Genomic DNA, 13,629 nt, shown 5'->3' with positions numbered 1-13,629 from the left:
CAACCAGTGAGCAGTAATTCCTAAGAAGCCCCGCATCTTGCGATCTTACCATATGTCAACTGTAACTGATATATCTTCAAAATTTGCAAGACTATTCTTTAATTTTGTTTGCTTTTCCAGCACTGCGCCATCCAATTTTGATGTAAGAGTTCTTCGGCTTACAGGGCTGTACCTTGTGTCAACAACAGACAAGAAGCGCCGAAAACTTGGGTGCTCTATGATGGACAAGGGCAAGTTGCAATCAATTACCAGGTCTGAAAGGACTGAACGTGTGATGGCGTTCTGCTGGGGATGGCTTGACGTATACTGTTGCTTGCTGCTTGTGACAAACTGGGATATCTGCGGCTGGCTTGAGTCTTGCATTGGAGCTGCTTTAGAGTGCAGGTATTCTTCATATCTAAACATTTGGGACAGAGGGAGGAGAAAATAAACATTTTAAACTCATGTATTCACTCCACAGCTTGCCATTACTGCCTACAAAGTAGTCATAACATCTGAAAGTAAGGTTTTAATTCCCAATAGCCTCATTGCATGCATGCATAGATATTTAGAAGGCACACTAGTCAGTTTTGGTGTTTAAGCTCGGGTATGCAAATGCATGTATGGTATTTAGTCTTGCTGATCTGTCATAAAACCGCAGTGAAAAAGCACATAGGGAAGGTAAACGTAACCTCTGCCTCACTGAAGGGGGCGTACGAGAGCCTGGAAAGTGGACTTCCAATCCAGTGAAGTGATAAATACATAATGGGCGACCAATGCGCCTACGATTTTTCCAGAGTGACCGAGAAATAGACACTGCACTGTCCGTTAACACCGTTATTGTATCCACTAACCAGCAAAAATGGTTAATATGATTTGCGAGGCGTCTGTCAGAGAACTGTCTGACATTAGCAGGATAGCCAACGTTACATAGCCAAACGTTCTTGCAGCGTACCAACGTTCCACATTACCTTAAAGTTTTTTGAAAATGCCTCCCCCCCCGATCTATTACAGATCTATATGAATCACACAAATTACCTATTTTGGCTTAAAAACGGTGACAGGTTTGCACCCCTGATATGTGAAGTCATGATTTAGTGCCTCCTTAAATGTGCTCCCTCGTCCTCTGCCTTTCTCTCTACACGTGTCTGCATCCATAAGCTTGAACACCGCCTGCTAAGTATCTATCTATGCATGCATGCCTAGCGAAGCAAGAGAGCAAACCAGAGGATGATGTGGGAGCTTGCCATCACTGCCTACAAAGTAGTCATAACATTTGAAAATGAAGTTTTTATTCCGTATAGCCTCATTATATTCTAGGCATGCAGTTTTAGTGTTCAAGCTCAGGGATGCAAACGCAAAAAAAGTTTTGATTCCGTATAACCTCATTAGAGGCGTGCATGCATTGATATTTAGCAACTAGCTAGTCAGTTCTGGTGTTACAGCTAGCTAGCGCTTCGAGAATAGCAGCTACTTTTCACCAGATTTGCAATTTCAGATATATATTTTTTAGCTTAAGTAAAATCATCAATAGCAACTAGCCTACTTGTACTCTCACTAATGTCAGCAGCCAAGTAGCAAAATGACAATCAAGGACGTTAATCCATCTAGGTTTGCAACATGTTACTCACGTTTCTTTATGTGCTGTCCTGAAATGTCGGATGAAATTCGACGTGGTCCTTGGCAAATCCGTAATTTTGACATTGCAGATTTTGCATGTCGCTCCTCTTTTATTTTGTGTTGTTGTGTAATCTTTATAGCCAAAATTGATTATTTTCGGGATGTTGGTCGGAGCGCCTTCCATCTCTGCTGATGATCACTCACTGGACTCATGCAGGAAGGTCACGTTGCGTGGAAGAGGGCGGGTTGCCAGGTTGCAGGTCAGGAGCACTCGCGCACAATAAAACATCTAATATTTTTTTTATTATTATTATTTAAAATATTTAACAAGACTGCAATGACTTGGCAAGTCACATGACTCAAGTCAAGTCAAGTCACAAGTCAGGAAGGGGCAAGTCAAAGTCAAGTCAAGTCTTTCGTTAGTGTTGGTCAAGCAAGTCACAAGTCGCAAAACTGGCGACTCGAGTCGGACTCGAGTCAAGTCTTTGACTCGAGTCCCCCCATCTCTGGGAACACATGTTGATGTTAGAAAACCTCAGAAAGTTGGCATCTTTAAGCAGAAACTATGCCTACCCCCTGTTCAGTCCAAGGATGTACGGAAAGAAAAACTCTTCTTCACTGCTTGCCAGTGAAGAGCATCGAGAGGGGAAAAACGTGGTTGGTTGCGATGAAAGACCCAAACTATGACGAGAACCCGTTGCTGGAGCAATGGGCGAACGTACGCGTGTGTTCAAAACGCTTTAAGTCGGGGGCGCCCCGTTGGCTCACCGGGTAGAGCGCGTACCATAAAGGCTCCGACCCAAACCTAGCGACCCGGGTTCCAGTCCTGCCCGTGGTCATTCTACCTCCCCTCTATCTCCCATACTCTACCTCCCTTCTATCTCCCATACTCTACCTCCCCTCTATCTCCCATACTCTACCTCCCCTCTATCTCCCATACTCTACCTCCCCTCTATCTCCCATACTCTACCTCCCCTCTATCTCCCATACTCTACCTCCATCTCCCATACATCTCCCCTCTATCTCCCCTACCTCCTCTCTCCCCTCTCTCTCCCATACCTCTCCTCTCTCTCCCATACCTCTCCTCTCTCTCCCATACCTCTCCTCTCTCTCCCATACCTCCCCTCTCTCGCCCATACCTCCCCTCTATCTCCCATACCTCCCCTCTCTCTCCCATATCTTCCTCTCAATCTCACTCTATAATTAAGCATTCAAATGCAAAAATAAATCTTTAAAAAAACGCTTTAGGTCTGAAGACTTAAAAAAAGCACAAAAAGCACAATAAAATGATGTCCGCCAAATCCAAAACCATACTCAAAGAAGATGCGATCCCGTCAATCTTTCCATGGACTTTTAACAGTCCGAGGGAAACATCACCGCCCCAGAGCAACAGCCCAGTGCAGGTAAACTAGCCGAGCTAACTAAAGTCCAAATCAAACACGTTATCAAGGACAATCCTGCTGGTTCGAAAACTGGATACTTTATTACTGGGCACTGTAAGGGTACTACAAAAGGGTAAATACTATATGTTCTATAAAGAGCTAACAGCCGTCTAGCCGTCTGGAGGAGGGTGGCTCTTCTAAACATGTGTGACTGCCACCAGGGGCGTTGCTACACATAAAGCTCTACAGGGGCACGGGCCCCCCTATATTGACTCTCCTTGATTAGCCAACTATTACAGCCACCGCTTGTGATACTTTTATTGAGAACATAGTTATTGGCTAGCTTTCTTTTTATCTATATTTGTAATGTGTCTTTCAAAAATTTAATTCCATATACCACCTGGAGTACCCTCGTTTACCACCATTGGTATACTTGGCACAAATTGAAAAACCCTCTGGTCTAAAGCCTGTTTAGGCTCACTAGTGCTTACACATTGAGAGCATCCGTTCTGTAGAAGTGTTCTATAATTTTGTTACTCTTTTTATGTCATTAATTTAAGTGAATGCTTGGTATTGATCAATCACTACCACCTCTATTCCCGACTGGTCCATGGGAGGAGTGCTACCCCGGGATAACATTTGATGTACCAGAGTTTATCTTTGATGAGGAAAACAATTGTTCAAATGAAGCAAGGGCAGAAGTAGAGAACATCTCTCCAAGTGAAGAAGGGGAAGCAGAAGAAGATGAAGAGGAGATGGACGACGGTGATTCATACAGGGAAAACCAAGATTCAGACCAATTGGAGAGTGACTACTAGGGTGAAAGCGGCTTGAATGTGGATTCTGAATTGCCTGAAAAGGTCTGTCAACTTTGTCCGGAATGCGGTGCCTTTTTCTTGACCTGCAAGGCTCATACATGCAAGCATAAAATCAAGCCGTTTTCCTGCAATTATCGTGGCAAGAGATTTGTGGACGCAAACTCCCTCAAACTTCTTAGCGTGATCGACAAGGAAAGCTATGAGCACCTCTGCAAGTTCTGTCGGGCCCCCTTTAAAACAAAACTTGACAAACTGGCCCATGAGGGAGTCCACAACCCCAGTTCAAAACCATACACATGCCCCGACTGTTCCGACAGTCGGGGCATGCAACATTTGCCAAAATCCATGCATGCAATAGACCCTTGAAAGGACACCGGGCCCACAAAGATATTCCTGCCCCCATTGTGCTTTGGAATTTCGGAGTGCAAACCACATGGAAAGACACACACTGGCATGAAGAAGTATGTGTGTGAATTCTGCAGTCGCTCCTTCAACCAGCCGGGCCACCTTAAATCCCACCTGTGTGCACACCGAGGAGAGGCCCTTCCATTGCCAGCACTGTGACAAGAGCTTCAATCACAATGTGAGCCTGAAGAGTCATGTTATGAGGTACCACAAAGAGGTGGTCCTATTGGACCCGTGAATGGACCCAAAGGAGGATACGGGAATCCATGGGTAGACCCAGAGGAAGACCTAAAAGAAACACTGCAACATACCATGGTTCTTGCACCATTTTTAAAGTCAAATTTAAGACTTTTTAAGAATTTTTAAGACCAACACATACATTAATTAAGACCCAAAAAATATCTGAAAAATGATTTGATAGAAAAGGGAATTTATTGAGTCACTTATACAAATCCGCCGTAGCCGTAGTACTACAACTTATGGCCTTAATTTCACACAAAAAAAAAACGGAAAGCCGACCAGAGAGCGATGATTGATTATTTTGCAGGAAGGATTCTGAGAATGACTCTGACAGTAACCTGAGGAGGAGGATAGGAAGAGACACGTTTAAAAGAGTCAAGAAACGCAGGAGGATGGAGAGGAAGGCAGAGGAATAATCCACTGGAGATCAACATTAGGATCCATTTAATTGTTTAAATGTGACATATCTCACATCCAAACAGAAGTTACCGGAGCTGAATGGGTATAACGAAGTAGGTGTTTGTGGGGTACATTTTGAAAGCGGTGTATAAATATTTTTCTAATTATGTCGAATAACTTGCCCCTTCATGTGAAATGTTCAAACAGTTTCATCCTACAAGTTGCCATTAATATGTTTTAGTTGTAATGGATACCATCCTGATATGTTTTACCATTTCAGTAACCAGACACACAAGACAATAAAATCCATCCAATATAAAGAACCGTATCACATATATAATATAATACATAAAATGGCTCTAAACTAACTTTGAGATTCTGCCACCATAGTCAAAGTCACTAATCTAACCGTGGACGATGGCTGACTAGTCCTTGTGGGCGTTTTTGTTGGTTCAATCCGTCAACAGTGCATGAGAAATGATGTTGTTACTATTACTTCATCGTTTCATCATTGGTATTTGCAATGAATTGTGTTCAGATTTTTTCTTGCTATGCAAATATCAAGAGCTCTTCAATAGATTGTTGATGAAGCGGACCAGACTTTAGTTTTTTCTTGACCTCTTGAAACCGTGTACAGGTTGACATTTGATAACTATACGCAAAACATACATTTATGCTTATTGTCATGTAGATTGAATTGAATTGAAAAAGTTTTTATTTCAAACAAGTAAATAATAATAAAAAATAATAATAATAAACAATCAAATAAATGAAACAAGTGGACAGTTACAATAAAGTAATGTTTACACACAATGAAAACCACAAAAGAAGAAACTGTCTTACACTTGCTTTACCTGTTCGAAAAGGGGTGAGAAGAAGAAAACTTATTTAATCTCACCCCTTCTTCCTAATTTATTCATTTAAATAAATTAGATGAGATCAAGATACAAAGTTCGAAACATTTCAGAATTCCACCGTCATCAGTGCGCAGCGTCAATGTTACATTTTGCAGTATTCATATTTGTGCCTTGTATCTTGAGATCTTTGAACTTGTTGCCCTGCAGCCTGATCGTTACACAGAGAGTGTGAGTGAATGAAGTTTATACCATTGTATAATATTTACAATTAAAAAAAAACGGTGTGTTTTGTGTTTCACAGCTTAGGCAGCCACCCAAGCTGTAAAGTGCTATGGGAAACCTGTGTGTGTGTGTGTGTGTGTGTGTGTGTGTGTGTGTGTGTGTGTGTGTGTGTGTGTGTGTGTGTGTGTGTGTGTGTGTGTGTGTGTGTGTGTGCGTGTGTGTTTGTGTGTGTAGTTGCAACAGGGGCTGTGGAGACAATAGTCTGGTCCACACACACGTAACACTAGCGCCTGCTACCGTGTGTACGTCCACCAGGGGGCGGTATTGTGACACACACACACACACACACACACACACACACACACACACACACACACACACACACACACACACACACACACACACACACACACTAGGGCTGGGCGATATGGACAAAATCTTATATCACGATATGAGTAATTTTATATCACGATATGGATATATATCACAATATGGTATTTTTGAAGTAAATTAAAATAATAAATGGCTTAAAATAACCATACTTCACATTTGATCAGTTTTTTCTTTTATTTTGAACTTGAATTTCCATGCTTACAAAGGAGTAAGTAGCGAACAATCTGTCATTAACTGCAGTGTCATATAGTGCAAACATCTTGTAAACATTGAACTGTTTTTTCAATACAAATAACATTTTTTTTTAAAGGTGTGCTTCTCACCTGCCTGGCTGTCAGTCAGTGCAGTGTAATATAAAATAAAAATCACAGCATCACACAAATATTTTAAATACTAATTATACAATTATAAAATAAAGTTATGTGCTGTGCAAATAGCTGGTGGTAAAAATAGAACTGTTTCTTCAATACAAATGAGATTTTTTTTCAAGTTAACAGGTGAGTCTCACACCTGCCTTGCTTCAGTCAGTGCAGTGCAATATCATTTTTATTTTGTTTTCTCTCGGTATAAACGATATGGCCAAATCTCTCCCGGTAGACACTTTCATATCGTCCACGGTATGATATCGTCATATCGCCCAGCCCTAACACACACACACACACACACACACACACACACACACACACACACCGAGCCAAGGACAGTGTTAAAGTGCTTCGACCGGAGATCACATCAGGTCAATCCCCGGTAAACGAGGGCCCTTGGACGTTAACATTTATGACCCGACCGTTTATTCGTTCTTTCAATCGTGTCCGAGTTTTGATTTAGTGCGCCTGTAAACAATTTACCACGGTGGAGAAAATAACGTCGGTGCCAAACACGTGAACTCATTGCACTTGGGAATGCAGTTACTCAATTAAATAAGTAATGCAGGTTATTTAAAAAATGAAGAACGTTTAAAGAAGACGAATCAGAATCCGAGTTTTATTTTAACTCATCTTATTGTAGAAATACACAAGAGTAAAATTCCAAGGCGTGGTCCCTCAACAGCCACATAGCAATAACAATACAAGATAAAGCAAAGATAAGTAAAAAATGACTGACTTGAATGATATACTGTTATTTCTGTCATGTGAAGTGTAACTTCAAGAATGTTCTGTCCTGGTGGTTCAGTGGTGGGAGAGTTGGTTGACTCTCTGTCGGCCATTGTTCAACCACCAATTAGAATAGTGAAGGTGGTCAAAGTCAGTCCCATTAATTAAAATCTTATTTCTTCTACAAATTGTCAGGTTGAGTAGAACTTAGAGGTAGGGGGGACTCAACTTCAGTCAAAGTTTTGTCTAACTCTTTTTTGCATCGTTTGCGTGTGTCGTCTGATTGTTGGTGTGTTTAGGATCGTCATGAAGTCACATGACCCGACCGAAGCTCCGCCCTGAAGGGACCAAAGACCTCAAAGGAGCACTGAGACATGAAGTCACATGACCCGACCGAAGCTCCGCCCTGAAGGGACGAAAGGCGTCAAAGGAGGTGAAAACTCTGGGGGAGCGAGTGACGGTCACCGCCAGGATGTATGAGGGGCCGTTTAGGACATAACTAATTGAGACACTCTCACACACATACCTATGAAACACTCTTACACTCACTACTGAAACGCTCACACACTCACTACTGAAACACTCACACATACTCGTCTGAAACACTTTCACATACATATGAGAAACACACACGCATACATACATACCTCTGTGGCATATACACATACATATGAAATGCTTACATTCATACAAGTGAAACATTTATACGTATCTATCTGAAACTCTCATGCAAGCACATATTTGTATAAATGTTTCAAATGTATGAATACGTTTTTCAGTTATATGTATGTATGCTGTTACATGAGGATGTGCAAGCGTTTCACATGTAGTATTCATAGTAATTTCAGTAGTGACGGTGAGGGCGTTTCAATAGTGAATGTAAGAGTGTTTCATAGGTATGTGTGCATGAAATTCCAAGGTCAAGGTCGGCATTTAAACCGGAAGGCGGGAACAAGGAGTGCCGGTTTCTAAGCCAACGGTGAAGAGCGTGACATTTCAGCCAATCTAAGCCAACGGTGAAGAGCGTGACTGACATTTCAGGTCCTCCTCATCGTCATCCGCTTATCCGGGGTCGGGTCGCGGGGGGAGCAGCTCAAGCAAGGGGCCCCAGACTTCCCTTTCCCGGGCCACATTGACCAGCTCTGACGGGGGGATCCCGAGGCGTTCCCAGGCCAGTGTTGAGATATAATCTCTCCACCTAGTCCTGGGTCTTCCCCGAGGTCTCCTCCCCACTGGACGTGCCTGAAACACCTCCCAAGGAAGGCGCCCAGTGGGCATCCTTACCAGATGCCCGAACCACCTCAGCTGACTCCTTTCTAAGTAAAGGAGCAGCGGCTCTAATCCGAGTTCCTCACGGATGGCTGAGCTTCTCACCCTATCCCTAAGGGAGACGCCAGCCACCCTTCTGAGAAAACTCATCTCGGCCGCTTGTACCCGCGATCTCGTCCTTTCGGTCATCACCCAGCCCTCATGACCATAGGTGAGGATAGGAACGAAGATCGACCGGTAGATCGAGAGCTTTGCCTTGCGGCTCAGCTCTCTTTTCGTTACAACGGTGCGGTAAAGCGAACGCAATACCGCCCCCGCTGCTCCGATTCTCCGGCCAATCTCACGCTCCATAGTACCCTCACTCGCGAACAAGACCCCGAGGTACTTGAACTCCTTCACCTGGGCTAAGGACTCATTTCCTACCCGGAGTAAGCAATCCACCGGTTTCCTGCTAAGAGTCATGGCCTCAGATTTAGCGGTGCTGATCCTCATCCCAGCCGCTTCACACTCGGCCGCCAGCCGATCCAGTGAGTGCTGAAGGTCACAGGCCGATGATCCAATGAGGACCACATCATCTGCAAAAAGCAGTGACGAGATCCTCAGACCACCGAACTGCAACCCCTCCCCACCACGACTACGCCTCGATATCCTGTCCATGTATATCACAAACAGGATTGGTGACAAGGCACAGCCCTGGCGGAGACCAGCACCCACTGAGAACGAAACTGACTGGCTGCCGAGAACACGAACACAGCTCTCGCTTTGGGAGTACAAAGATTGGATGGCCCTGAGGATAGACCCCCTTACCCCATACTCCCGCAGCACCTCCCACAGTTTCTCCCGGGGGACCCGGTCATACGCCTTCTCCAGATCCACAAAACACATGTAGACCGGATGGGCATACTCCCAGGCCCCCTCCAGGATCCTTGCGAGAGTGAAGAGCTGGTCCGTAGTTCCACGTCCGGGGCGAAAACCGCATTGTTCCTCTTCAATCTGAGGTTCGACGATCAATCGACATTTCAGGTTTTTTGTGTTATTGAATATTGAATATGAAGGTGCAACTTTTAATTATTTTGATCAGTCTGGAGGCTTTATTTGTAATTGGCAATCGCGATGAAATCGTATATTTTCTAAATAGGGCGCTGCGCTGCGTTGAAAGCCTACAGCAAGACCCGGGAGACGAGAGATGTTTTAGAGAGCTTAATGACCACACCATTATATTAAATTATATGTTGTCCATGGTTCGCTCTAGGGAAGGACCTGATGGAGAGACTGTTGTTTTTTTGCAGTCAATATGTTTTTGTTTCAGTAGATTGTGTAATTTTAGAACTAGGCCTAGAAATACTCAAGAAAACTGCCTTCCTCCGGTTCCACCTACAGCCAGACTTGGCATTCCATGTCGCCCACGATACGACATAACAGTTGAGCAATTTAACCAGTGCCTGGGACTTGGTTTTAACTGGCAGGGAATTGCTTCTTTTTTCGGAATAAGCCGTCGGACTGTGTTCAGACATAGGCAACGTCTTGGTGTCGGACCTTTAGAATACACGTCCTTGACCAATGTAGAACTTACATCAATCGTGAGGGAGATTTCCATGAGTACCCCGAATGCTAATGAGAGATACGTCATTGGAAGTCTACGGGCTCGCGGAATTCGTATCCAGCGCTGGAGGATCCGTCAAATTCTGCAGGAGATTGATCCCGTCGGACGGTCATTGAGACGCAGTCAAGCCATTCGCCGAAGGGTTTACAGTGTGCAAACTCCAAACGAGTTATGGTATGTGTGTTTTGGGCCATTGACAGGTCTATTCTTACAAGTTATGGCTTGCCTAACGTTACTGTTTGTGATCCCTGTATTTATATTACCTGTACAATTTTGATTTAAAAGTTTCGCTCATAGGCTTCCCTAGATTAGAACTAGCTGACTTCCCCCAACCGAGGACTGGTTTAGCTCCATTGAGTCAAAAAAAAATACAATGTATCCCTGAGTGTGTGTGTGATCAACACGATCATTTTGATCACCATATTTTACATAAAAGTGATCGTGATCACAGATCACACACACTCGGGAGATTAGCCACATTATGGTTAACAAGATTAACAAATATTTTGAATATTGTTGATATTTGGCTGTTCACCATGAGTTCATTGTTTTATTGCTCAATGGTGATCTTGCCCGGCTATCAGTTGGGGAAGCCAGCTACATTATAACTGATAGCCTACTAATGGACAAATAACACAAACATACAACCTTTTTTTTACCCTAAGGGTTCATTAAGGTCTCGCAACAATATTTCTGGCCCATAGAGATGGACCACTTGTGTAGGCGCCTAAATGCCTATTCGCTTTATTTAAGTTCATATTTTACCATGACAGTTGGATTTTCATAAGTGAAATAATAGTAAATATAATAATAGTTAATTGTGTTAATTTCGAATGCATAGAATTTTATTTTGTAATTCACTTGCAATGTTTTCGGTGTGCGCGCACATTTAATCACTTTATTTTGAAGTGTGACAGTTGGTTTTTAACTTGCGGTGTGAGACTAACTGACAGTATACAAGCGTGGAGCCACACAGTTTTTTGACCTCTCTCAATTTCTCTCTCGTTCTCGTACCTCTAATTAGAACCTCATTGTGGAAAAGGATTGTTTTTTGTATTTGCGTTGGACAAGTAAACCCTTTAAAACATCACGTCGTGGTCCGGTGGATTATTATCGTGGATATTGGATGAGGTATGTGACGAAGGGAAAACGGAGCGTCAAGATGAAGCTTCACATTAGAAATATTGATCCTACAACTTGTATGATGTGACCCTAAATAATTCTGAGTGTTTTTCCAGGATTGTAACAGCTGTCACTTCTTTCTTTTATACAGGCATATTGACGGGAACCATAAATTGGTGAGGTGGAGAATGGTGTTCCATGGCTGTGTGGATGGGTACAGTCGCTCCATCATATACCTTGAGTGCCTCAATAACAACAGGGCATCAAGCGTTTTGAGCCTGTTTCAGCAAGGTGTATCTGACTTTGGGCTGCCTTCGAGAGTACGGAGCGACCATGGAAGGGAAGACATAGAGGTTGCCCGATTCATGCTGAACAATAGAGGGGTGAATAGAGGGAGTATGATCATGGGGCGCAGCGTACACAACCAAAGAATAGAGAGGCTATGGGCAGAACTAAACCGAGTTGTTTCTTATTACTTCTCTGACTTATTTACGTTTATGGAAAATGAAGGCATACTTGACTCTCTTTGTGATCTTCATTTATTTTGTTTGCATTACATTTACTTACCTCGGGTTCGAAGGGGAGTAAGAGAATTCAGGAGCCAATGGAATAACCATGGACTCTCTACCCAAGGAAGCCAAACCCCATTGCAATTGTGGCATAGAGGTTGTCAGTCATATTGGAAGCAACAACACATCTATACGTGGTGTGTTTCAGATTGATCAACATTTAGGCACTGATAATGGTGAACCGCTACCTGCAGTAGAGAGCAGGAATAATATTGAGGTTCCTGAAAACAGTGTTCATGTAAGCAACAGTACCATGCAAGAAATTCAAGAATTAATTGACCCATTAATGAATGATGGAAATCATGGAATACAATTATTTCTGTCTCTTTTACATTTTTTGCAAGCAAGACATCCCAGAGGACTAACTGTACGTCCACACCAGGAGCGACCAAAGCGTCAAAGACGCTTTGGTCGCTCACGAAGTTTCGCTGCGAATTTTTCTGTTCGCTTTGGTCGCTCAAGTCGCTCATGACGTACAATTCAATTATGCAGACGCATTTAAAGGAGCCGTATGCGTTTAGTAGGCCCTACAGACAGCCATATCAAATAGTGAACTCTCCCATACACCTTGGCCATATTGCCGAGACGGTTTTGCTTGTTCGATAAAGTGCTTCGACAATAAGTAGGACAGTGATTCCCCCCCAATACAAAAAAAATCCTAAAATGTAGGCTAATTACAACCGAGAACAAAAAACCCTGCTTGCTGTAGTAGTTAAAATATGTTTCACTGATCTGGATCTGCAAATCATGATCTGCACTCATTCGTGGCATTCAAAACAAATAGACATTCACGCACATGGCTAATTTGCATACGCGCACAGGACTGGTTGGCTCCGCAAGGCAAATAATGGAACATATCGATCTATCTAGGCTTTTCTGTCTATCTATCAACGCGTGTCTAGTTTTAATGTGATGTATTGTGTGTATGTCCAGTCAGACTTGTTCTGTGTGGTCTTGTAGGCTACTGTCCTGTGTGGGCCGAACCACCTAAATGGATTCCCGACGATTTGTGTCGTTTGGTATTAATAAAGACTTGACTAGGCTTTCTATCTATCTAGACTAGATATATCCCTTGTCATTTATCCCTCGTCTTGATTAGTTTGTTTATGTGACGATTTCAAAAACTTTTTTGGTTTTGTTTAAAGCATGCTACACGCGATTGGTTGGTTAGATTGGTGGCATGGAGAGCAAATTAAAATGATTCCCGCTTAAATACGAACGTTCTAGATGTAGCCTATAAATACTCCCGCTTATCATCACTTGATATCCAAACCACTATGGCGTTTCGATCTCTGAACTGAAAAGGGGTGGGTTCGTACAACACCGGGTGCCCAGTTACAGCCGCGATTAATACTTCAGCCGACATTTTGTTCAGTGAGTGAATAAAGGTAGGTAGGAACCAAAGTGCCTGCCGATGTTCCCTGGGATCCACGCAAGCGAAGAGCGTCTACATTCCGATTGGCTGTCAGTGTTTGGCCGCTGAAGCGAATAATAGTCATTTGCATAAAGTTAAAAAGTTTTCAACTTCTTTTTGACGCTCTGGTCGCTCAACTTTGGCCGCTGGTAGCGTTGGTCGCTTTGGTCGCTTTGGTCGCTCTTGCCCATAGAAAGTGAATGACTTCCGGCGATTTGGTCGCTCAATTCGCTTCTGGTGTGG

The 13,629-nt window shown here is 43.2% G+C and overlaps 1 protein-coding gene across 1 annotated transcript; it reads left to right on the top strand.

Moving 5' to 3' along the window:
- Positions 1 to 8,348: 8,348 nt before the first annotated feature.
- LOC115547416 (uncharacterized) lies at positions 8,349 to 12,328 on the top strand. The gene is made up of 3 exons (XM_030361623.1): positions 8,349 to 8,450; positions 9,702 to 10,455; positions 11,555 to 12,328. The coding sequence occupies exons 2-3, from the start codon at positions 9,728 to 9,730 to the stop codon at positions 12,123 to 12,125; spliced, it is 1,299 nt and encodes a 432-aa protein (XP_030217483.1). The 5' UTR covers positions 8,349 to 8,450; positions 9,702 to 9,727; the 3' UTR covers positions 12,126 to 12,328.
- Positions 12,329 to 13,629: the final 1,301 nt, after the last annotated feature.

The sequence above is a fragment of the Gadus morhua genome, chromosome 7 (genome assembly GCF_902167405.1).
Source record: "Gadus morhua chromosome 7, gadMor3.0, whole genome shotgun sequence".
Lineage (NCBI taxonomy): Eukaryota > Metazoa > Chordata > Actinopteri > Gadiformes > Gadidae > Gadus > Gadus morhua.
Note: the sequence above shows the minus strand (reverse complement) of the source record. Positions and strands in the feature narration are given on the sequence as shown.